Below are 26,163 nucleotides of genomic sequence, written 5' to 3' on the forward strand. Positions count from 1 at the left end.
GATCAGTCTGAATTACACCTCCAGCAATGTTGTTTTAAAAATGCTTATTAATACTTCGAAGTTGTGATAGTGTGCGTTTCGATTTGAATGTAACACCACAAAATAAATAGACATATGATAACTCTGATTAACTTATCAAAAAATCATCAATCCTCATTAATAATGAATCATTTACAATTTAATAATCATATGTGTATATTCAAGACATTTATTTTAGAGAAGAAAAGTTCTGCATGTCTTTATACATTCATAACTTTCAAGACAGTAATTTACAATATGTAACTAGGATTCAATAGAAATTAAAACATCAAATAATGCCCCAAAATAAATAGGCATCTAATAAAAAATCCTCAATCCTCATTAATTATGAATCATTTACAATTTAATAATCATATGTGTATATTCAAGATATTTTTGTTTGGGGTGTCCTAAATAAGTGCACTTTTTGTCTTTTTGAACTAAAAAATTGAGGAAGAAAATATAGATGTTTGGGTTAACTTTTTGACTTTTTATGGAAAAATGTGTAATAAAAAATTGTAAAAATTGGTTTGTAGGAGAAAATTAGAATTGAGAATTGTGCAGCCGTAATTGTTGACTTTTGGTGAATAGTGTTAACTTTTTAACTTTTTTAGTAACTTTTTAGCTTTTTGGCTTTTCCTGGACATGCCAAACTTGGCCTTATTTTAGAGATGAAAAGCTCTGCATGTCTTTATACGTTCATAACTTTCAAGACAATAATTTACAACATGTAACGAGGATTTAACAGAAATTAAAACCCCAAATAATGCCCCTATAGGCTACACGTTCCGAGGCTAGAGCTTGGTTACAGATCAATGGTTTTCAAACCCATACAAATATAACTCTTGGCTTATCAAAATAAAACAATAAGAGATAAGAGTCTCGTGCTTCCAAAACAATTCTTCACGCCTCTACTTTGGTTGGATTACAACAACTTTTCCTACAACAAATCCACTAGGGGTGAACACAAAACTCCTCATAAAGCTCAGTGCAAAATTTTTAATAAAGTATATACATTTTCCACAGTCTTATGAGATGGATGCGTATGTCATACCATGCTCAAAATAGTTTTTCTCTTTTGAAAATCTCATGCACAATGCTCGTTTGAAAATATAATCAATCCAATGATTTCCATAAATCAACAAGGGTGGTAAATATGACTTAGGCCAATCCCTAGGGCCAATGTCTGTAAGTGGGTTTATTAGGCACTACCAAATCTTACCTTACTGGCTTCTAACCGGAGGGTTTAGGCACCCACACGTACGTGTTTATGGTCTTACACCAAGGACATTTAGACCAACTAATTTTAAAACTACACCTCCTAATAGGATTTCCCACTGTATTTACCTCAAAACCATTCATTATCAACTTTTGTTCCACGACCCTACCATTCCAAAAGTGATCTCAACAATACCAGTTCAAAAGGAAAACAATAAACATGAAATGAAATGCCAATACAACATATGTCAATATTAATACTTTGAACTTTCTCAAATTTTCTCAAATACTTTCTCATTTCATCCACACAATTTCTCATTGTGATCAAGTTCCACATCTCTAATCAATATATATACATACAATTTATATATATTCCAAGAGATATATAAAAACACATCATCAAATACATTTCTTTTCTCTTTAAATCAAGGAAATCTTAACATGAAAATCATCATTTTTCAATCTTCATCTTTTCAAGATAAATATAACAACATTCAATTCACTATTTTCTCAATATCAATTCTTCTCTTATAAGGAATTTCAATAATAAAGGTAAGTATAACAATTTCCTCATCATTTCTCAAAATGGATCTCAACATTTCATGATTTCACAAAACTCCAACTTTTCTCCAAATTTCCAAAATCTAGGATTTTCACAAAAAAAAAAAAAAGAAGAAGATAAAGTATCTAATTAAAAAGATTTAACACTTTTAGAAACCCCAACTAGCACACAACTCATATTTTGATTTGCAATACAACATTTTTCTCAATTTCCTCAAGTCTAAGGTTTTCACAAAATTAAGGATTTCCTTATACTTGAAAGATTTTTGCTCATGAAACTCCAAATACATACTCATAGTTCATAAATTAAATGATTTGATGAAAGATTTGAGAAAACCCCTCTTTGAACAAAATACAATATCATAAAATGAAATCCTAAATCAATACACTCCAAACAATATCAAAATAACCATAGACTTGCAAATATGTTATATAACTCAAAGAAATTCCTATCTCAAAATTTGGAGAAGAAGATAAAGAACCCCCAAAATTAACGGTGTTAAAATCCAATCTTCACCGCACAAGATGTAACCCTTGACGAGCTCTCCAAAATTAATGAAGGAAGTTAGGTCAAATCTTCAATAGATTTGAAGAAATCAAGAATTTATGGTGCTGGATGGGTGTTTGTAGAGAAAATGGAGAGTAAATATGTTTTTAGAGAGAGAGAGATGAAAGGAAATAAGATACACTCAGCCTAAGGAGAAGAAAAAGAGGAAAAAAAATTCGAACTCAGCCTTTACCTATCTGCACTGCGGCACGTACCTCGCACGTGTCCTCTACACCTACAATAATTTCAGTCCCTATCTGCCAAAAACTCTCCCTCCTCGTACGTGCAACTTACCCTCCCATACATGGGGCACCTTTTCTGCAAGTGCGGCTCCAACCCCCTCACGTGTAGTTTTGCTCCAGCACCAAATTTTGCAAGTTCAAGAAGGTGCTACCAACCCCGGCTTCGATTACGCCACCAAAACAAGAAACTCAACTCCGAAAACAAAAAAATGGAGATGCAAATTCGAGGAAGACTTCAAGAATGATGAACTTAAACAACCGACGAAGCCTCAAATTTGTTTTTCAACACCCCACACAATAAAATAAACACGATTATGGGAGAATAAGAAGGGTTATGTACCCGGATATCACATTGAATGTTGACCAAATTATTTGGCATGTAAAACAATACTCCATATATTATTTATACTATGTTCAAATGTGAAGTTATGTAACTTCTTTTCTCTCTCTCTCTCTCTCTCTTCAAAAAAAATAAAAATAAATTAAAAGTGAACAATTCACTTGGTGTCCATGAATTTTCTTTTCTCCTTGCGCCATGTGACATTCTTTCCTTGCGCCAAGTGTCAATATTTTCCATCTCAAAAGTGAAAAGAATAGTAGTTACAAGAGAGGCACAAGACTTTAACATATAACCATAGACTTAAAGAATACTTTCACCAATAAACAATATAGAATATACGTTTTCAATTCAAAATTAAAATTTATATTTTAAGCATACCCATTGGATGGGCACAAAATGTTCATTTCCAAATCAGATTTTTTCATTAATAATAATTCACCCATTACATATCATTCATAAATAGGTTACATATTCCATTCATTCTTATATTACCATACATCAGTAAATACTCCATAACTTTACATTAGAAACCACATTCTTACAACCAACCATGACATAACAAGCAAATCCATAACTTCTCCCTTCAATAGACCAGAAATGATCTGCATTGCCCAATTGCACATGAGTTGTCAAATACACGCATCATGAACTAGTGCAAATCTTGAGAGGAGATTTCTTGGGCTCCATTTGGTTTAGTTTTTGAATCATGATTTGAGTTTTGAGTTGTATTTTGAGTTTTGAGTTTTTGAAATGAGTTTTGAAAAGAGAAAAGTTGTTTGATTATGAGTTTTGAAAAGAGTTTTGAGTTGTATTTTGAGTTTTGAGTTTTCGAATTTTGAGTTGTATTTGAAATTTTTTGGGTTTATTTTTTAAAAATATTTAAAAAAATTCTTAATTTTATTTTTTTAGGGTAAATATTTTTTATTGTAAATATTTTTTTTAATGTGCGCTGCATTGACTACATTCGTGTATTGTATTTTAAAAATATTTAAACAATTTAATATTTTAAGTATATAATTTTTATTTTAAATATTTTAAAAAAATTTCTTTTTTAAATATTTTATTTTATTTAAATATTTTATTTAAATTTTTTTGAAACTTTTTTTAATTTTAAAAAATTGTGGATCGCCCATATTTGGCTAATACTTAAAAAATAACAAAATATTTTTTCAAAAAAATAAAAAATATTTTTCTTCAAAAAAAATAAATATATATTTTGAAAAAAATAACAAATAAAAAATAATTTAAAGTACAAAATAATAAAAAAATGAATATTTTTTTTAAAATATAGTTTTATAAAGAGTTTTGAAAATAATTTAATTTTTTTTTATTCAAATCATGATTTGAGTTCTGTAGCGACTCTAATTTTCTTAAGTCATTAATTATTATTATTATTACTTTATTTTTATTTTTGACTTTATTAATTTGTGTGGATACATGAGAATTTAATGTGGTATTTAATTAATTTAATGTGTTAGTTAATTGTATATAATTAATTCAAATATTTATATTTATATATAAAAAAAAGATGATGTTACATGTATTGATTTTATAAAGTATATTTATTTATGTTGTATTTATATTGTATTGTATTTGTATTATATAATAGAATAGCCATTAGGTTATATAGGATGTGATTAGGTTATAGTCTATAAAAAAGAAAGGAGAAAATTAACAAAAACAGAGGCAGTAGCCGAGAGATAGAGAGATTAATCACAAAATAGAGAGTACAACCGAGTGAGAGGAACGGCGGGAGGAAGAAAAAAGAGAGAAGAGGAAAGGAGAAAAAAATATTAGATTTAGTTTTGGTAACTTTATTAGTTCTTTAAATAATTTTTTGATTTTTAAAAAAATATTGTGAGTATAAAATTCACTTTTTTTGATTTTGATTTAATTCATTGTTTTTATTTATTTATTTTTATTTATTTGATGTTGAATTGATTTCATATTTGCATGTAGATGATTGATCGATTTTAATTATTTTGATTAGTTGTGTATATAAGGTTTAGGGTTTTTAGATGATTGATTGATTTTAATTATTTTGTTTAGTTGTGTATGTAAGGTTTAGGGTTTTTAGTTGATTGATTGATTTTAATTATTTTGATTAGTTGTGTATGCCAAGTTTAGGATTTTTATATGGATTTATTTTATGGTTATAATTACACTCATGGTTATATGAAATTAAAATAAATTAAGAAGGAGAAAACAAAAATAGAGGCAGTAGCCACGAGAGGGAGAGAGAGAGATTAATTACAAAATAGAGAGTACAACCGAGAGAGAGGATCGGCAGGAGGAAGAAAAAAGAGAGAAGAGGAAAGGAGAAAAAAAGATTAAGATTTTGTTTTGATGGCTTTATTAGTTCTTCAAATAATTATTTGATCTTCAAAAAAATATTGTGAGTACAAAACCTACTTTCTTTGATTTTTATTTTATTCGTTGTTTTTGTTTATTTATTTATTTGATGTTGAATTGATTTCATATTTGCATATAGATGATTGATTGATTTTAATTATTTTGATTAGTTGTGTATATAAGTGTGGGGATATATTTTCTGAGTACCAACACGTGGCCAAGGTGACGCCGACGTATCAAACGAGGTTCTACGTGTCCTGGTCATGGCGCCGAGGTTATCTCGGTTAGGCCGAGGTTACTTTCGAAGATATCGGAATCCGGGATAAGCGGATAAGGCACAAGAATACTAGAATGAGGAATGAGTTCAGCATGGATAAGGATAACACTCTTAAGGAGTTTATCTTTATCTCTTGGAGAGTCCAGGATAAGCACTGAGCATAAGTCCATTGAGGTTTCTATGGGAACTAGGATTGAATTAATTATAAAAGAAAGGCACCCCCGATGGGTCTAAGGTACACAATTCATATTTTGAACAGTGAGATTAGCACTATTGATTATCTTTGAGATATACTGACTTGATTGTCGGAGTGCTCCCGGGTGGACGAACCACCGTCGGAATCTTCTCTTTCTGTTACAGGTCAGTTAGGTGCCATCTATTCTGCCAGTGCTCTCCAGCTGAATACTAAGTTTGGCAGTGTGGTCAGAAATACACTCACACAGTAAGGTTTAGGATTTTTAGATGATTGATTGATTTTAATTATTTTGTTTAGTTGTGTATGTAAGGTTTAGGGTTTTTAGATGATTGATTGATTTTAATTATTTTGATTAGTTATGTATGCTAAGTTTATGATTTTTATATGGATTTATTTTACGATTGTAATCACACTCATGACTATATGAAGTTAAAATAAGTTAAGAACCCAGAGATAAATTTTTTATACTCCACCATGATTCCATGGATTGTTGTTTTATTTGGGTGTTGGTGAAAAAGAGTATAAAAAAAAGTGGAATTATGAAATTTATTTGGATGCCTTAGGCTTGGCATTATTATGTTTGTTTTCACGAGTGAGATGTTTTGTATATATATATTATTTTCTCGTTCTCATGAGTAGATGAGTACTTTGATTTACGTGCGTACGTATATGCTAACCATTTGGGGAGTGCGGGTCAAACTCGGGACGATATTCTCGTGCAAGTTTGGCTTTGAAGCGATGTTAGGTATATGGGAGGCACATGGGATATATGTGTAGGCCAGAAGTAGAGGCCAAAGTGGTGGAGTTAAGGTACAAATAATTTAATTATGAGTTTATTAGTATAGTGTTAATTGTATTGATTTGTACATCTTGAAAAATAGTAAACGATTTCGATAAATTATAAAATTTGAGTAGAGGCATGTATACGTGATTCTAGACAACTTTTTTGTTTTAACTTTTTATTAAAAAGATCGATTAGAATTTATAATCGGATGATCTTGGTTATAGTAGTTTAGATTCATTTTAGCAATGCAGATTTTAGAGGCTGTTTTAACCCACGAAACAAGCTCATTTTTATTGATTTCGCGTAAACTGAAGTAAAACATTATTATGAACATTTTTCCTATTTTGAACTTTTTCGAAAAAATTCATCTTACAGCAGTTTCTTTTCGTTTTCAGTTCTAAATTTTTTGATCGATATTCGTTTAGGATTTTCTATTAAGTTTTTCTCTCAACCTGTTCAGTTGCTATTAAATTCGTTCACATTATCTTTTAAGAAATTTAATTTTGTATAACTTTTGTTCCTTAAGTTTTGGTCAATTCGAATTATTTAAGAATAAAATGGTGCATTTTTATATTTCTTCAGTAAGTTACTTATGATTAAATTATAGTAACTTTATTTTTTTACAGGATGGTGAGTCTTACTAACTATTTTATGCAAGGCTGATCCACCATATTTTTATTTCTATTTTATTTATTTTATACTCAATTTATATTTCGTTGTACACGGGCAATAAACTAAATGCCACCGTATCTCGGGAAAGTACCCATTCGTCTCGGTGCGGTTGGAACTACTTGTCTTGTCCTGTAACAAGAATTAAATGTATTTTGTTTGTGTCTGGTGGACACGTGAGTGCTAAATCTTGTACTCATACCAATATACCTGTATACTGACCCGTTTTGTCTCTTGGCAACTCGGGTGCGTTCTGTTTGAACGTAGTCGAGCTTTCTTTGCAGAATTAGTTGGGGCTACGGTGGTGACATTAAGTAACTATAGTTGTTGGACTTGTCGTGTGGACTTCTTTTGTTTTCTTGAGCTTAGGGTTGATATTAGTTTATGTATTTATTATTTTTTTTATGACTTTAGTATTGGGATAATTTGGCATGGTTTGTAACCATACATTATTTAAGTTATTTTGATTATTTATTGTTATTTTAATGATTGAGGTATTGGTTAGTTATGAAATTATGGTAGATAATTTGATTGACGTTTAGTTTTTTTTTTATTACACCCCTAAGATTTAGATGATGAAATATTGATTAAGATTTAACCTTAATTTAATATTTAATTATTTAAATTTTCTATTCTAAACGCTACCAGATATATATATATACACACACACTCTATCCAATTAAGGTGTACTCATATCTTCACTAACTGCTAAGAATAACTAGGGAAACAATGATTAACCTATCTGATAATTGTTTCAGCTTTTAGGTTTTGTTTGGAGTGTAATTATTTTAGCTAAAAAATTAAAAAACTATTATAAGTTATCATATCATTTTTTCTATTTTTTTATATATCTTTTCATAAAAAAGTTCAAAAAAATTTAAAATAACTTATTCCCAAACAAGACCTTAATCTTTGTACAGTATATATCACTCTTTTTTTTACAATGGACAAAACATTCCAAACCCATAAACATGAATTTATTTACAATAATATTATTGTCACATTATTTCTATAAAAAAAAAATTACATAAATTTTATATATGAATATAATTTTTCTACATATTAATTTTTCCTTTCAAGACTATTTGTTTGAAACAAATGTCATAATTAATATGTAAGCAATAACATGAATTTCAAACTCTACAATTTGTGGGTCAGCTGGATTAGCTACAACCACCATCTCTCCGAATTTATCAACAAAATTAAAGTCAATTGATACAATTCGTGGGTCAGCTGGATTAGCTACAAGACCTAACCATAGACATAATAAAGAATACTTCACCATTAAACAACATAGAATATACATTTTTAATTCAAAATTAAAATTAATATTTTAAACACACTCATTGGGTGGGTAGAAAATGTTCATTTCCAAATCAGATTTTTTTCATTAATAATAATTCACTCATTACATATCATTCATAAACAGGTTACAAATTCCGTTCATTCTTATATTATCATACATCAATAAATACTCCATAACTTTACATTAGAAATCACATTCCTACAAGCAACCATAACAGAACAAACAAATTCATAACTTCTCTCTTCAATAGACCAGAAATGATCTGTACTGTCTAATCGCACATGAGTGGTAAAATACATACGTCATGAACTGATGCAAATCTTGAGAGGAGATTTCTTAGGCTCCGCTTGGCTTAGTTTTTGAATAATGATTTGAGTTTTGAATTGTATTTTGAGTTTTGAGTTTTTGAGTTTTAAGTTATATTTGAAATTTTTTGGGTTTATTTTTTAAAATATTTTAAAATTTTCTTAATTTTTTTTAAGATAAATATTTTTTTATTGTAAATATATATATTTTTTTAATGTGCGTTGTATTTATTACATTCGCGTATTGTATTTTTTTTAATATTTTAAATATATAATTTTTATTTTAAATATTTTTTATTTAAATATTTTATTTATTTTTAAAAATATTTGAAATATTTTTTTAATTTTTTTGTTAATTTTAAAAAATTTTGGATCGCACATATATATTTAAATCATAACAAATTATTTGGCTAATACTTAAAAGATAACAAAATATTTTTCAAAAAAATAAAAAATATTTTTCTTCAAAAATAAAAATAAAAAATATATTTTGAAAAAAATTAATAAATAAAAATAATTTAAAGAACAAGATTAAAAGATTGATTTTTTTTTTAATTTAAAATAGAGTTCTGTAAAGGGTTTTGAAAAGAGTTTAATTATGAATTTTAAAAATAATTTTAAATTCTTTTGATTCAAATCATTATTTGAGTTTTAAACCAAACGCTACCTTAGTTTCCCTATATGTATACCATCTCATATCTTCACTAGCTGCTAAGAATAAATAGTGAAACAAAAATTAACCTATCCATAATTGTTTCAGTTTTTAATCTTCGTACTATATCACTCATGTTTTTTACAATGGACTAAAGATTTCAAACATTCCTATATCGTACACACATAACTGCTACTATATTATTAGAGTAATAATATATAAATAAAAAATTTACATAAAATTTTCATATATAATAATATAGTTTAATGTGAACCTTTTACTTTACAACTCAACACCCATAAACATGAATTTATTTTTTATAGTGATCCCGGGTTTTTTTTTTTTTTTTCCTTCCTTTATATACTGTATTCTGGACTTGGTTCCGTGGACTTGTTTTTGTATCATTACCACTTTTAGCCTTTTCTCTTGGTATTTGAGTCTTGGGTTGTGATGGGCAGGTTTGAAACCGGTTGGTTGCACTTTAAAACCAAAAGGTGATGCCCAGATTTTGGCCTTAACGCTCGAGCGAAAGTTTTAATGCTCGAGCGGGCTCTTCGTTGTTGCTTCTTCACTCGAGCGGGAGTTTTGACGCTCGAGCGTGGTTTTCCATCTCCCAGTACTTTACTCTGCAGTTTGTCCGCTTGAGCGGTAGTTTTTACGCTCGAGCGTTATCCCTTGATTTTGTTCCTCCGCTCGAGCAGATAGTTTGACGCTCGAGCGGGTACCATCGCCTGCAAAACTTCTAGATGTGTGCAATCGACGCTCGAGCGCCTCTTTTCATGCTTGAGCGTGAATCTGTATCTGACGCTCGAGCGGGGTTTTCCACGCTCGAGCGGGGAGTCGACTACATCAGTCCGTGATTTCACTTTTTGGATCACTTTTTGACCTACTTTTCTTTCTTAACTTTTAAAAACCGCCCATTGAGAGTCTCTCTCTCTCTCTCTCTCTCTCTCTCTCTCTCTCTCTCTCTCTCTCTAAACTTGCCTTTTCTCTAAGAATTGATCTACCAAGGGTGAGTATCTGACCTTGGGCCTTTATTAAAAAGTTAGAGTGGGTTGAGTGCTTCGTTTTAATCTGAGAAACTTGAGATTTGGAGCACGTTGGTCTTTGGTCATCATCTCCATTTGAGTTCCTCACTTCAAGGTAGGGATTTCCTACTCCATCTTATAAGTTTTGTTCTAAGTTTTGGTATTTTGATATGTTGGGAGTACTTTGGTAATTTTGGGAAAAATCCTAGTTGTATTAATAAATTAATTTGTATAATTTGTTTGAGGAAATTGGGGAATATGGTTAAATTCATGAAATTGAGGAATTCATTGATTAAATGGTGTAGTTGGATAATTTAAATCACTCACTTGTTGAATTGTTGTTATATTTATTTCCAGTCTAGAAATAAACTATTTTGGGCTATCGATGGAGGATAGTCGTGTTTGTTGTAGACATTGCATGTGAATTAGGGAAAATTGAAACTAATCAATTTGTTTTGGTCATAAATTTAGACTATTGAATTAATACAGAAAATACATGTGTTGATTGAGCATTACATATGCATATTGTTTGGGAGGAGATAGGGGATGTACTCCACGGTTTAGGGGAAGATAGGGGATGGACCTCTAAACCGGATTTTTGTTTGGGAGGAGATAGGGGATGGACTCCATTAGCATCACTATTATGTGTGCTTATTATATTGAAGTGTTTTTATATGTTATTGATACAGCACTACAATGTGTATCAAATGGGAAGTATGAAGTGTTTTGATATGAGCCTGAGTCTCATTTGTTTTGTTGATATTGAAAGTAATGTGAATATGATATATAGTTCACTGTTGTAAGTTTTGCCAGGTTCCTGAGCCATGTTGATAATAATGGAAAGTGAAATGTGTCTTAGACATTAGTGTCATGAGACTGTATAATGATACAATTGATTATCTTGGTTAACCATCTATTGAATGCTATAGCTTTATTCAATGTTTATATTTGGTTTAGTATTTTTCTACTGGGCTGTGGCTTCACCCTTTATGGGAACATCATTTTCAGGTTCAAGTAATAAGCTACCTCCAAGGACTTAGCTTGGAAGGATTTGACTTTTGGATTTTGAAGACTATCTTCAGTTAGTTGTTTTGATTTGATAGTACATGTAAACATTCAAGCCTAGGGCTTTACTTGTATTTGAGTTAGAACTCATATTTTTGTGTCCAAGTGTTGGCTTGGAAAGATGTAAGCCCGTAGGACATTTAATTTGATGTTACATGTAATGCTTTTATTTAGAAATACACTGATGAATGAGATAATGAATTATTTACTTTAAATATTGCATGTCAGTGACAAATATATAATGAGTCTATTTTGAGGGCGTGACATTTTTCCTATAATATTATTGTCACATTATTTCTATAAAAAAAATTTGCATAAATTTTATACATTAATATAATTTTTCTACATATTAATTTTTCCTTTCAAGACTATTTATTTGAAACAAATGACATATTTAATATGTAAGCAATAACATGAATTTCAAACTCTACAATTTGTGGGTCAGCTGGATTAGCTACAACTACCACCATCTCTCCAAATTAAAGTCAATTGATACTGACAGGAAAAGAAAACTACCAAATTAATAAAACTAGAATAATAGAATTAGATTAATCTTGTTTGTGAGTATATAGACACAATTATTATTTTTGTTTGACTGTGCTTATAAGCTAATTCATAAGCCTACTTTGCTTTTAAAGGAAAAAAAAAAAAAAAAAAAGTCATTTGGTATGTCAATTTCAATCACTTAAAACAATTATTAAAACACTCTAAAAAATCAAAAGTATGCCTATAATCTAGCTTATTTAACCAGTAACTTATTTGTGATCTTATTTTAATTTAAGTTAATAAATTAAACTTAAAAAATGAATATCAAAGGAGTTAGTCTAACACAACTTACATGTTCAATTGTTATTGGTTATTGGTCAAAACGATTATTATACTTGAGTCGTATTCGGCTTATCAATGTCTCCAGACATCATTTTCCTAATAAATACTTCTAGTCGAGACAAAAAAGAAGACGCACATATCTAAATTATAATAATTAACGAATGGCACATGCGATATGTAAGTAATTCAGATAATTAATAATAAAAATAAATAATAAAAAATTTTATATCATAATATGTATATTGTTTAAGTGATAAGTATATTTTTAATGAAACTTAAGGTCTTAAGTTCAAAACTTTGCTTACGGTATAATAATTTTTTTATTTTAATATATATAAAGTTGTCACGTGACATGAGCAGAAGAAATTTTTACTAAACTAATTTAAACTTTTACTTAATAATAGTATAGAAGATAATAGAATAAATATAGATAACAATTTGCTTTTTATCTATAATTTGTATATCAATAGCCGAAGTGTATGGGGGTAAATTTAAAATTAGTATGACATGAATTACACTCATGTGATCCATAGAATATGCTTTTAGTATTGTTGATATAGAAAATGATTTGTAAATGTAGCTTTTGTACATAAGGCTCGTATAAAATGATGTAGCAATAACAAATTTACATTTCAAGTTGTGATAATGAGTGTTTCGTTTTGAAATAAAAGTAATACAAAAGATTATAGTATCATTTTGTATGAAATTCAATTTGTGTAATTTTATCGTCTAGTAATTAAGTCTCGTTTGGCAAGTGTCTCTTTTAGTCAAAAGATCAAAAAATTACTAAAAAAATTAAAAAGTCAACAACTCATACTAAAAAGTCAAAGATTCCAATTTCTCTCTACTTTTTGCACATCTTTTCCTAAAAAGTCAAAAAGTCATCCCAACCATACTAGTTTTTTTTACATCATATTTTAACTACAAAGTCAAAAAGTTACTAAAAAAGTATGAAGCCAAACGAGGTCTTAGTGGTTGTTGGGGTTTGGTTTTTTTATGACTTTTTAATTTTTTAATGAGCTAAAAAAATAAATGTGTTTGGAAAGGTACTAAAAAAATTATTTTTTTATGACTTAACCCAAATTTTTTTTAGATAACTTCTTAATTATTTTATTCAAAAATTGTATTTTAAACCACCCCTTAGCAAGCAACCGTGTGGGCATCTAATGCAGCAATACTTGGCATTATGTGATCACAAAAGAAAGGTTGACAAAATCAAAAGGAAAAGAGGACACATTTTGTTGAATTTTTCTTCTATCTTTCCCATAGCCATCGTATTTGACATGTTCTAGTTTTTGTTTGTGTAAGGTTGTTTTCTTCTATTTCATTAGCATAGTAGTAGCATAATAAAAATGATATTTGCAACTAGTTGCATTTATATTTGCAAAAGAAAAAGTAATGTTGTACAAGTAAATGAAAAAGAAAAACAATTATATAAAAATGTATATTTTTTAAATCTCATCACATAAGAATAGCAGAAAAAGAAAAAATGGAGTGCCATTTGTTATATTTGTATCATACTATTGAATAAAAGATATAAATGATTTAAAAAATCCATTTGGTTCAACAGTTTTGAAAATTATTTTTGTGAATTTCTCAAAAATAATTTTTTTTAGGGAATAATTTAAGTTTTTTAATGTGAAATTAATTTTGTTTTTAAATTTCTCATATTTCGTGAGAACAAAAACAATACAAATGAGCCAAACTTGCTTCTTTTTTTTTTTTTAATAGCTGAAAATAAAATTCTCATACTTGGACAGTGGTATTGGGTGACATCCACATAATTAAATATAAAAGTAAAATACTCTAAAAATTAATAAACTTTATAAAAAAAAAATTAATAATAAACGTGCCACGCAGTATGAAACTTTGAAATTTGTAACTTTACCATTCACCTAATCATATGAGTTACAAAAATATATAAATTAAAAAAATCTACAATATTATTAAAGTTATCAAATTCGCCTTCTTTTAAGTGTGAAACACTAATAAATCCTAAGGATAATTATGGCTGTGTTTGGTTTGATTTTCAAACCATGATTCCACACTAATAATCAACCCTTTGTTTGATTACAGTTTTCAAATTATGATTTCAAATCAATTTCAAAATTCATTTTGTAAACATATTTGGTAAACCAGAGAGTTCTTGAATTTTTGGTCTACTCGGTCGTCCGTTCGGACATCCTCCTGAACAGTTTTTAAATTTTTGGGTCTACCCGGTTGTCCCCCCGAACATCCTCCAGGACGTCCGACCGGTTGACCGGAACATTTTTTTTTTTTAGCAATTTGCACCGGTTATGTGGGGAAAAAAAATCTATAAAATATAGAAAATATTTTTTTGAGACCAAAATGACAAATTATTTGGACATTTATTTAAAATTAACAAAAAAAAAATTGAAATGAAAATTAATTTGTCATAGTAATTTTTAAAAAATAAAAAATATTTTAAACAAAACAATTAAAAAAAATTTCCAACCAAATATACAATCAAAAGTAATTTTAAACAACTAGCTGAATATTTTTATAACAAATAATAATATTTTTTAAATAAAAAAAAATTCAATAATTATTTTTTTGAATTGAATTTTAAAAACAGTTTGGTTATAAGTTTTGAATAGAATTTTCAATAAAATTTTAAGTTATATGTTTGGTTATGATCAAATAACTTTTCACAAACTCAACACTCATTTCAAAAATTCAACACTCAATTCAAAATTCAATTTAAAACTTTTTTCAAAACTCATAACCAAACAAATTTTCTCTTTTCAAATCATAATTTCAAAACTCATAAACTTAAAATACAACTCCACACTCAAATCATAATTCTAAACACAAACCAAATGTTACCTACATTTTACCTCCCATGGCGTCGCGCGTTTGCACATTGCCTCTCTGATTGTTATAAATGTACTCAAAAATTCCTTGTGGTTTTGAGTGATGTGCAAAAGTGACGTTTTTTGCTAAACTTAACAGCACGTGGGCCAAATGTGTCAGAGAAGCGTGTTTGCACTGGGATTAAGTGATTGGCGCCAAAATTGGGACTTGAATAGACTAATTTGCCCTTCCAATCTCTTAGCATTCTATACTTATATTTCCTATTGTAAAGATTACAACCAAACAATATAGAAACAAAACCAGTCCCCCACTTATCTATCTTTCTCTCACTCTATCCTACCCAAGTTTCTCATTCTTCTTTATTTCTATATTTTTCTCTTTGTCTCTCACCTCTTTCATTGCTTCAACCCAGCTACGCGCGGCAACCGGTTGCCCCACCACTAATCGGAGCTGATCTTCATAGCCTCCGAGGCTCTCGACGAAGCCCTAGGTCACTCATTCTACTACGTTCACTCTTCCACTCGCTTTCTCTCTCATACTCCCTCTAATTTGTTCGTCTCTTCGACTCACTCGCTCCGCTTCTTTCCTCTCCACAAATCGTCCACCAAACCTAGACCGAAGCTTCAGTCGGTGCCAGGTCCATCTCCAGAGCTTTGATTAGTGCCAAGAGCATCTCCGAAGCTTTAATTAGTGCCAAGTCCATCTTCGAAGTGTTGGTCAGTACTAACCCTTCGACTCCCAAACACAATTCCTTTAATGGTAGGTGCGATTTGTAAGGGTAGGTACGGTGTTCGACGAGTGGGTGTATGATTGCAGTAGATTTCATATATATATATACAGAAAGAGAAATATGGTAGATGGCTGGCTGTTTTGGGTAGTCATGGAGTGGATATGCCTTGGGTAGGAGGGGTTATGAGAAGAAGATGGTGCCTCATAGTGGCTGTGTGGATATAATGCCATTGGAAGTATTTAGGTAGCCCAATTTAAAAGAGAGAAAGTTATGGTTGTAAAGTAGCAATTATAAGAAAATTGAAGAAAAAAATAAAGGTATTATAGTCTTTTCATTAATTCCGCCACATCGTATCACTCTTGCACATCGCTCAAAATCACAAGGGGTAAATGTAATTATCCCTAAATCATAAATAGTGATCTTATGAATTGTTTGTTTGTTTGTTTGTTTGTTTTACGGATCCAAATACCTTATTCTAGTGTGAATTACATAAAAGGTCAAGCATAAATGCACGTGTTATGTGTTAAAGAATATAATGTTAAAATTACTAAACGTAACCCTTCAAAAAAATCTCTTAGTGTACTTTTTCCAAATGTAACACACTGAAAAAAGTCTTTAATGTACTTTTCTAAAATGTAACAACGTAACATTCAAAAAAATTCGTTAGTTTACTTTTCCCAAACGTAACACTCCAATCAATGTAACATACTAAAAAATTCATTAATGTACTTTTTCCAAACATAATGCTTCAATATAATACACTAAAAAAAAATTTAGTGTACTTTCCTCAAGCGTAACACTCTAATGTAACACACTTAAAAGTTTTTTAGTGTGCTTTCCTCAAACGTAACAACGTAACATTTCAAAAAAACTTCTTAATGTACTTTTCTCAAACGTAACACTTCAATCAATGTAATACACAAAAATTCATTTGTATACTTTTCTCAAATGTAATATTCCAATGTAATACACTAAAAAACTCTTTAATATATTTTTTTCAAACGTAATAACGTAACATTCAAAAAAATTCCTTAGTGTATTTTTTTAAAACGTAACATTTTAATGTAATACTAGAAAATCACACTAACAGAAATGTATATTTACACGCTCAATAACTAATACTTCACCACCAGTCCCCCCAAAATGAATCTTTCACACCTCACATTTCAATTCTCATCTAAAAAATGAATGAGAAAATTATAAAAATGAATGATAAAAGGACATTCAACTAAACTCAAATGACACAAAATCAAATAAATACATCTTTCCAAAATAAAAAAAGACTAATTAATTCATAAAAAATTTCTTAGAATTAAATGAATCAACATCCCCTATATGAAATTTATGAGTAAATTTTTCTTCTTTTAAAAAGTATTTATCAAATTCGACTAATCTTAAACTTATTTCTCAAACTTAGCCTACGTTTGGGAAGTGGGTTGGCTTTTTGGTTTTTTTGGCTATTTTAGCCTGGGCTAAAAAGCTTGGTTTGGGAAGGGCTTTTTTGACTTTTTTTGTGAGAGAAGAGTGTAATGATTATGGGTTAGATGTGATGTTTTGTTTTTTGTGGCTAAAATAGACTATTTTGTCTTTTGTGGCTAAAATAGCCAAAAAAGCCCCAAAATTTTCTTCCCAAAGGTAGGCTTATATTGTTACTTAAAAATTTAACCATTAAAGTCGTGTCTTTAGCACCATTTAAAAAAATAAGAATTTATAAAATAAATTGAAATATTTTTTAATTTGAAAATTAAGTTTTAAAATAAGGTGGTTTTGCTTTGTTTTTATTTATTTATTTTATATTTTATAAATCATAAAAAGTAAAACAAAAATGAGTGTGTAAACGAAATGGTAGGTTAGGTTATCGGCCGGCACGTGAAGACAGAGAGACTCATTGACTATTGGGTAATGGTTGCTTAGCGGTTAATTGTTGACTCTTACAACTTCCCAATCCCACTTTGGCATTTCTTCAAACACCTCTCTCTCAATCTTTCACATTGTCTCAAATTCCCAAACAAACACCTCTTCTCCAATCTCCAATCGATCCACAGTAATCGCATTTTGAGCTCCGATGGCCGGAGAACCACCGCCGGAGATCCAAATCAAGGTCCCCTCACAGCGGAGCGGCAACGTGATCCACCCTGCCGATGTAGAGTCGCCGCCTCCTCCGGCTTCGGCGGTGAAGACGACTCAGAATTCGATAGTGTACCAAGAAATCAAACAATCGAAGAAGTGGTTTTCATGGTTGATACCTTCGTTTGTGGTGGCTAATATTGTGATGTTTGTAATCACCATGTTCGTCAATGATTGCCCGAAGAGCTCCGGTTCTTGCGTTGCTGGGTTTTTAGGGAGGTTCTCGTTTCAGCCCTTTAAAGAAAACCCTCTTCTTGGTCCTTCCTCATCTACGTAAGCTCTTCAAACCTTCCAGCTTCAATTAACACTTTTTTTTTCACCCCATACAATTTGATGAATTTGGGTTTTTATTCAGAATATTGACCCACAATTAGAGTTGAACTTGAATACTGGGTTTTGGCCTGTTTAGTAGGGCTTATTTTCAGCTTATTTCAGTTTTTAGCTTAATTTAAACTATTTTGATGTGTTTGGTTCAGCTTAACAATACAACTTATAGCTTTTTATAAGTCAAAAATCAACTTATTCTTTGTGTGAGGAGGAGAAGCTTAATTTATAAGTCAAAAATTAGATTAGATTCACAGTTACAAGGTATAAGCTGTTAGGTTATAAGTTATAATTACTTTGCCACGGCTCTACCTAGCAATGCCTTTGCCTTTGTCTTTGTCTATAGCTTAAGAACTTGAACTCGAATACTGGGTGATATATGATGGTATGAAGCTTTGTTCATGGCAGTTACTAGATATACTCATAGCCCAAAGGTCTTATTTTTGTGTTTTGAAGTTTTAAAAGACCGAAATTGATTCCTCTGTGTCATTAATTTTCTATTGTGTCAGCTGATTAACTTAGGGGTTGTTTGAGTGTCTTAAATAAGTATACTTTTTGTCTTTTTAGATTAAAAAATTGAGGACAAAAATATGAATGTTTGGGTTAACTTTTGATTTTTTGTGGAAAAATGTGTATTAAAAAATTGTGTAAATTAGTATGTAGTGGAAAATTAGAATTGGAAGTTGTGCAGCCATAATTTTTGACTTTTGGTGAATAGTGATAACTTTTTAACTTTTTGACTTTTTTTTAACTTGCCAAACTTGGCCTTAATGCAAGGCTAAAAATTGAGACTCCGTTTGGTAAGACTTTCTAACTATGATTTGAGAATATGAGTTGTATTTTGAGGTTGTGTGTTTTGAAATTATGATTTAAGTGTAGAAAATTTGTTTGGTTATGATTTTTGAATAGAGTATTGAATTGAGTTTTGAATTGAGTATGGAATTGAATTTTGAAAATTTGATTTGACATGTGATGTAAGAAAATTTGTTTGGTTATGAGTTTTGGAAAGAGTTTTTAAAACTTAATTCAAATTGTTATAACTCATAACAAAACACACTACTTTCACACTATTAAAAATTTTGATCAACACTCATAACCAATTTTTTTTTAAAATTCAATTAAAATAATTTATTATTAACAGAAAATAACATTAATCAATTTTTTAATTGAAAATACTACAAAGGAAATAATTTTTTTTTTCAAAATAAATATTCAAAAAATTTAAATCATAAATATTTAAATAATCTAAAAAATTTAATAAGTAAAAAATTAAAATAAATATTCAAAAAATTTAAATAATTTAATATTTTAATATTTTAAATTTAAAAACAACTCTACACTTAAATCGTAACCAAACACATAAAACAAAACTTAATTAAGAAATTATTTTTAAAACTCATAATCAAACACATAACTCGAAACTCTATACTACTTTCACAACTCTACACTCAAATCGTAACCAAATACATAACAAAAAAATTAAAATATTTAAAAATATTTTTATAAAATAGAGTTTGAATTTATTTTTATAAAATATTTTAAAATTTAAAAAATTAAAATCGTAATATTTAAAAATTAAAATATTTAAAAATATTCAAAAAATTAAAAAATTAAAAAAATCGTAACATATTTAAATATTAAAATACTTAAAATCTTAACAAAATTAAAATATTGATTTGAATTGAGTTTTGAAAAGAGTTTTGAATTATGTGTTTGGTTATGAGTTTTAAAAAGTAATTATTATATTTTGAATTGAGTTTTGAGAAATGGGTGTAGAATTATGATTTGAAAGCTCAAAACAAACACCACGCTCAAATCAATGGGTGGAACTATAATTTGAAAGGCTTACCAAACGGAGCCTAAGTAATCTGAAGCCAGTTTCTTTCTTTGTTCTTCACAAATTGCCCTGTTTTCATAAATTTGATAGTCTAAAATGATAGCATGTGTTGTATCACAGCGGACAGTGATAATTTCGTTGCGGTGGACAAATTTACATTAATTTAACTGTTATATCCCAACTGTTTCTGACATGAATTTGGTTTGCTGTTTGAATTGTCTAGGGCTATTTCTTTTCTGAAAATCTTCTTCTTCTCTACGATGGTAGTTAATCTGTATTCTTGTCCACAGCTCTCTTTCTCAATTGCGAAATTCTTGGTTACCATTGCACATACTATTTCTCCCATTTTACCTCACATTCAGTGCCATTTCTACAATATTATAGATGTGCTTATATTTAACTTCTTTCTTTATTGTCTCATCATTTTCATCATTTCTACAATATTATAGATGTGCTCATGTTTAGCTGAGGACCCTCATATATAATTGTGTTGGGTGACTGAATGTGGATGCTTTTGTATTTCTGATGTTACTGTTTGTTTAACATATAGTTTACTGATAAAAGTAGGATTGTATTGAATCCTCTGTTGTTGAGCTGATAAAGTAAGCTGTGATCTGTGACCTTATTTGTGCATGTAATATAAGAATGATTGATGTTCTATCTAAGAAACTTTTCCATGTCTGTATCTTTAGGTTACAGAAGATGGGTGCATTAGATGTGAGTAAAGTGGTCCACGGACACCAGCAGTGGCGCCTTATCACTTGCATTTGGCTACACGCTGGAGTTTTTCATTTGCTGGCCAATATGTTGAGTCTTGTAGTTATTGGCATTCGACTTGAGCAAGAGTTTGGTTTTGGTATGTATTAAAATCTCAGTTTCATATTATTTTTGGGATCGCTATGCATAAATGAATCGTCAATATTCTGAAAATCTGCTTAAGGTTTTGTGATTATGTCAAAATCTATAGTTTACTAGATCCGGATAAAAATCATCACCTGATAGTTTCAGAAGAGGGAAGAAAATTATTGTCGGATAGTTTTGGAGGTGGGTACTAACATATTGGATACATGGTAAAAAATATTTAGTGTTGACTGTTGAATCCACAGATCTTAGTAGCTCATAAGTTGTTAGTTATTTTTATTTATTTTATATTACATAAAGACTATGTTTGATTCGCGGATTGGATTACGCAGGAAAAGATATCTCAGGATATCTAATCTTGGGAGGGCATTTTAGTAATTCACCCATAAGAAAGTTGTCCCAGGATTAATTGTCACAACCCCCCTGTGGACAAACGAATCCCTGGTATGAGGGATAGAAGGGCTGCATGGGATTAGTTATTCCAGGCCAGTTTTGCACTATCAGATGTGGGATTATTTAGTCCACTCTTGGCCCTGTATCCACTAATCCAACGAGGCAATAGGGTTTTGAAAGGAGATAGACATGGGAACGGGAGAGGTGACAAAACTCTCTCAAAAATTTTCTTCTTGTTATATATGTTCATTTCTTGTATGGCTCCATATATTCACCCTTTGCCTATATCCTTATATGGTTCTTTATATATATATATATATGTATTCCTTATATGGCCTGTTGATAACAGGAAGTGGTAAAAAAAATGAGTAAATTACATTATAAGCCATATAAAGAAATTGATTTTCCGCCCCTTCAGGCTACATAGAAAATGAAATATTAGGCCATTTGTGTAGTAGGATCCTTCCCTGCCCTATTATACTAAACAGAGTGACGTCCCATTGATCCTTCCTGTCCAACACTCTCTACACACTTTGCTAGAGCATCACCGAAATATTACAGTTATCATGCCTCAAAAAAAAAGAAAAAAGAAAAAAAAAGCAACATGATTTATCAATGGCATATACAAAACGACGAGCGTAGATGGAGGGTGAGAAAACTCCCAAGTTGAAGCCTTTTTTTTTGAAAGATAAACATGGACATCTATTCCCATCTCGGCCCTTTTAGATGCATTGCCAGCAACTTTGCCATTGTTCAACAACTGTTTTGGAAAGTTGCGACAACTGTTTTAGTAGCAATCATATCCACCGATGGTCTGAATTTAGGGATCTTGATATATATGCTGTGATAGACATTTATAGATGCTATCTTTAGTGCACTTGTGGTAAATTAATGCTCATGTCCTCTTATATTGAGTTTTTGGTACACATGGATCAGTTTACAAGTTTTACATGCTTAATTTAATCTGAAAGTCATTTTAGGAGCTAGCATTCACCATTCTTTTGTTTTAGTTTTCTTTCTGTTTCGCTTCATGGGCTCATGATAGTTTAGGACTTCTTCTTCATAATACTATTAGTTACTCCAATTATGGTCAAAGTTTGGTAATTTAAGTTAATAAAGCCTTATGTCCCTCTACATGAATTTTTTTTCACGATTCCGCTCTGTCAATGGCTATATGCATGCTCGGTTAAATCAAGTAAATTCGTGTCATTCTCCCATGTCAGTTTTCATCTTCCTTACACTAACATTTCCATTTAGGGTGATCATACCCTTTCTTATTATTGCATTTATAAGTCTTCGTTGTACATGACCAAATCATCTTAACATTTTCTCTCTCAACTTGTTTTCAATCGGTGCTACTCATATCATATCACAAATATATTCATTTATAATTTTCTCTTTCCTAATCTTACTAGACATTTATGTTAATATTAACATTTTTTAACTCTCTCTCTTTCTTGTTTGGTCCTTTGCAGTGCGGATTGGGTTGCTATATCTCATCTCTGGTTTTGGTGGAAGCTTGTTGTCAGGTCTTTTTATCCAGTATAGTATCTCTGTTGGTGCTTCTGGTGCACTTTTTGGATTATTGGGAGGCATGCTTTCTGAACTCATCACTAATTGGACTATTTATGCTAATAAGGTATTTATCAATCTGATCTTAACTATGTGCTTCTTTTAGATAGTGACGGGTTAATTGTTGAATCTCTCATTAGGTCCTATCATTTCACCATTTCCTGTTTACATGTTTAGGTAGCAGCATTGGTGACCCTCGTGATCATCATCGTAATCAATCTAGCAGTGGGGATCCTCCCACATGTGGACAACTTCGCTCATATTGGAGGATTTTTTTCGGGTTTTCTTCTTGGGTTTGTGTTTTTAATTCGCCCCCAGTTCGGATGGGTTAGCCAAAGATATGCTCCTCCTGGATCTTCGTCTCTTTCAACTAAATCTAAATTTAAGATATATCAGTGCATATTGTGGATTATTTCTTTGATCCTTCTGATTGTTGGGTAAGCCTGAAACTGAATCTTTATCTGTTTTTTCAATATGATCCTGTTTTATATTAGATTGGACAAGTAACTTGAATTCTTTAGAATTGCTGGCCTTAGTGTCTGCAATTACTATGCTTGACAATAACATAGGTGGGCCTCATTTGGTTTGGCTTGAAAGTTGGCCTTTTTATTTATTTATTTATTTTTTGTCTTTTTAAAAAATTTTCCAATTAGCATTTATATATATTAAAAAAGAAAAAGAAAAAGAAAAATCTGGTTTGGAAGGAGGCCTTAATTTCCTGTAGCTTTTATTGTCACATGCTTGCTGAATGTCCGGCAGTCTGTCGGACACACTGCTCATTTGAAACCTGTCTCTACCCCATTGGAATTGTCTCAAATTTCCGTTACCCGGTGTTTCTTCAAATGACCATCCCTTTTTTGGGAGCGCAACTGTATGCGCAAAATGTCTAATAGGCTTTTCCTGCTTTAAATCAACATGTATGCCCTAATTGACTTTGAACCCATGGTAATTTTTACAGGTTTACAGTCGGCCTAGTTTTGCTTCTTCGTGGGGTTAATGCAAATGATCGCTGTTCTTGGTGCCATTATTTGAGTTGCATTCCTACTTCGAAGTGGAGTTGCAACTCACAGCCTGTGTCCTGCATGGTAAGTATTGGTGACATGCTTTTTTCTTTCCTCCTACCAAATTTTCCTGTCCGTGCATTTCAATAGGGTTAAATGTTAATCTAAGTAGCACAGACATGGATATAGCATAACACAGACATGCCAATAGGACAATGACATGTTAAAATTTTATATTTTTATAAATTTATTGTGTATGAATAGTTTATTCATAGGTAATGTAGCAAAAAAAGAGCAACATAACACTAATTAAAATTAAAGAGCCATATGTCCCACAATCTAAACATGAATACGTCATTCATGTAACAATTCTATTCTAAAGAGTGCAAAACAATCGTATAATATTGAAATACATATGCTGCATTCATCTTATAAATGCTTTAAAACATATTCATAATATACAAGCTACGTTTTGAATAATTCAAAATATTTATTATGAATAGATTCATCAAATAGATGGTGTTTGGAGGGTTCAAGAAGAAGTGTTACTGAAGTATCAGCAAAGTGTTTGATATTATGAATTTAAAATTGTAATTAAGACATATTGATGAAGTGTCGGAAACGCTTTTAGGAGTGTCTGCAGAGTATCGGTTTTAGATGGGACTGTTTGGCACGTCATGTCTGCTCCATAAAATGTCTCTGCTTCTCATATGTTGATCCTATCTTAGAAGATAATCCATGTTTTCAAAACTTGCTACTGTGTAAATGGGATTCTATATGTGCGGAATCAAACCATCTAAATCATGGCATGTTAACCATTCAACTCAAAGAAAAGTTCATAAAGTGGATGGAAAAAGAAACTGGACAGGAAAATATATTAGAAACCCCCTCCCCTGAAAAAATAATAATAATAAGCTAGGAAGCAGGGCATTTGAACACGAAAATGGGCATTTACAAGCTTCCTGGACTCTCATTATGTTGCATTGTTTTGACAAGTTTGTATCGTTCCAGAAGGAACTATCCAAAACCCAATATTTGAAGTGCTCCGTCTTTCTTCAATATTGTAATCTTGACGAGAACACTTTCTTTTCTTTTCTTTTTTTCTTTCTTGTTTTTATTTTTATTAAATTTATAATATATCTTGTATTATGTGTGTGAATTTGATGTCCATGAACTCATTGTCATTTCTTGCAGTCTGAACAACTAGGCAACCAGGTAACCTTAACATGCTCAAACACTGGCAAAAATGTGACCTATACATTGGCAAATCATACCGCTTCTCAGTTGCAGAACCTATGTTCTCAGCTCTGCAGCTGATCAATACAAATTTCGTGGTTCTGTTATGAGTTACTTAGATGTATAAATTCAGAGAGTGGAGTTTTCACAGAGCTGTCCATTGTTTTCCGTTCAGTTGTTGTATGGTTTTTTCCCATGTAAATTGACATTGTCTCTTGAAATAAAAGCTCTCATTCTTTAGTTTGATTTGTACGGTTTATAAGTAATTAAAATGTTCCATTTTTTTTTTCTACGACATAAAATTCTTTCCTATCAGAATTGTTGCAAGATGGCTATTAATGGAGACTGTAATTACAGATTTACCTTTTTTTTTTATTTATTTGCTTAACCTTGTAGTCAAACAATTCTAACCTTATTCACCCTAAAAAACAATTCTAACCTAGCCTATCGTAGCATTCAAACTAGGGATGGCCACGGACTGGAAACTAGGATAGTCCCTGTGCGAATTTGGGACGGAAATTTGGAAGATTTGGGGCAAATTTGTAGCCTCCTGTCTTATATCGTATCAGGACAAATCAAATTGGATTGTTATTGGGGGCGGAGTAGGGACAACTTAATTTTATAACTTAAAAAATGAAAATATTAATAATAATTATAAATAATATAATATATTATAAATAATAATTTATAATTAATGAAAATTAAAATAGGTATAAAAAAAACAAAAATGTCAAAATGAACGGAAAATGTATTATTTTAATGGTATAATATTATTCTATTGAAAAATAAATAAAGAATATATAATTGATTTATATATAAATATATTTAATAAATATAATCAAAATATGAGTGAGTTAGA

The 26,163-nt window shown here is 30.3% G+C and overlaps 1 protein-coding gene across 1 annotated transcript; it reads left to right on the forward strand.

The window, feature by feature from the left end:
- The first annotated feature begins 17,780 nt into the window (after positions 1–17,780).
- Positions 17,781–25,544, forward strand: LOC114321655 (RHOMBOID-like protein 1). Its single transcript, XM_028268847.2, has 6 exons — positions 17,781–18,353; positions 20,934–21,097; positions 22,971–23,134; positions 23,245–23,504; positions 24,026–24,152; positions 25,263–25,544. Exons 1-6 carry the CDS (start codon positions 18,019–18,021, stop codon positions 25,383–25,385), a joined length of 1,173 nt encoding a protein of 390 aa, XP_028124648.2. The 5' UTR covers positions 17,781–18,018; the 3' UTR covers positions 25,386–25,544.
- The last annotated feature ends 619 nt before the right edge of the window (positions 25,545–26,163 follow it).

The sequence above is a fragment of the Camellia sinensis genome, chromosome 10 (assembly GCF_055761805.1).
Source record: "Camellia sinensis isolate YWXY chromosome 10, ASM5576180v1, whole genome shotgun sequence".
In the NCBI taxonomy this organism is placed as follows: domain Eukaryota; kingdom Viridiplantae; phylum Streptophyta; class Magnoliopsida; order Ericales; family Theaceae; genus Camellia; species Camellia sinensis.

What these genes read in the sequence shown, in the direction of transcription:
- LOC114321655 (XM_028268847.2), top strand. Translation starts at nt 18,019, where the DNA reads ATGGCCGGAGAACCACCGCCGGAGATCCAAATCAAGGTCCCCTCACAG. An exon ending in GGACTATTTATGCTAATAAG is followed by an intron (nt 23,135 to 23,244) that starts GTATTTATCAAT and finishes TTACATGTTTAG; the next exon opens with GTAGCAGCATTGGTGACCCT. An exon ending in CACAGCCTGTGTCCTGCATG is followed by an intron (nt 24,153 to 25,262) that starts GTAAGTATTGGT and finishes CATTTCTTGCAG; the next exon opens with TCTGAACAACTAGGCAACCA.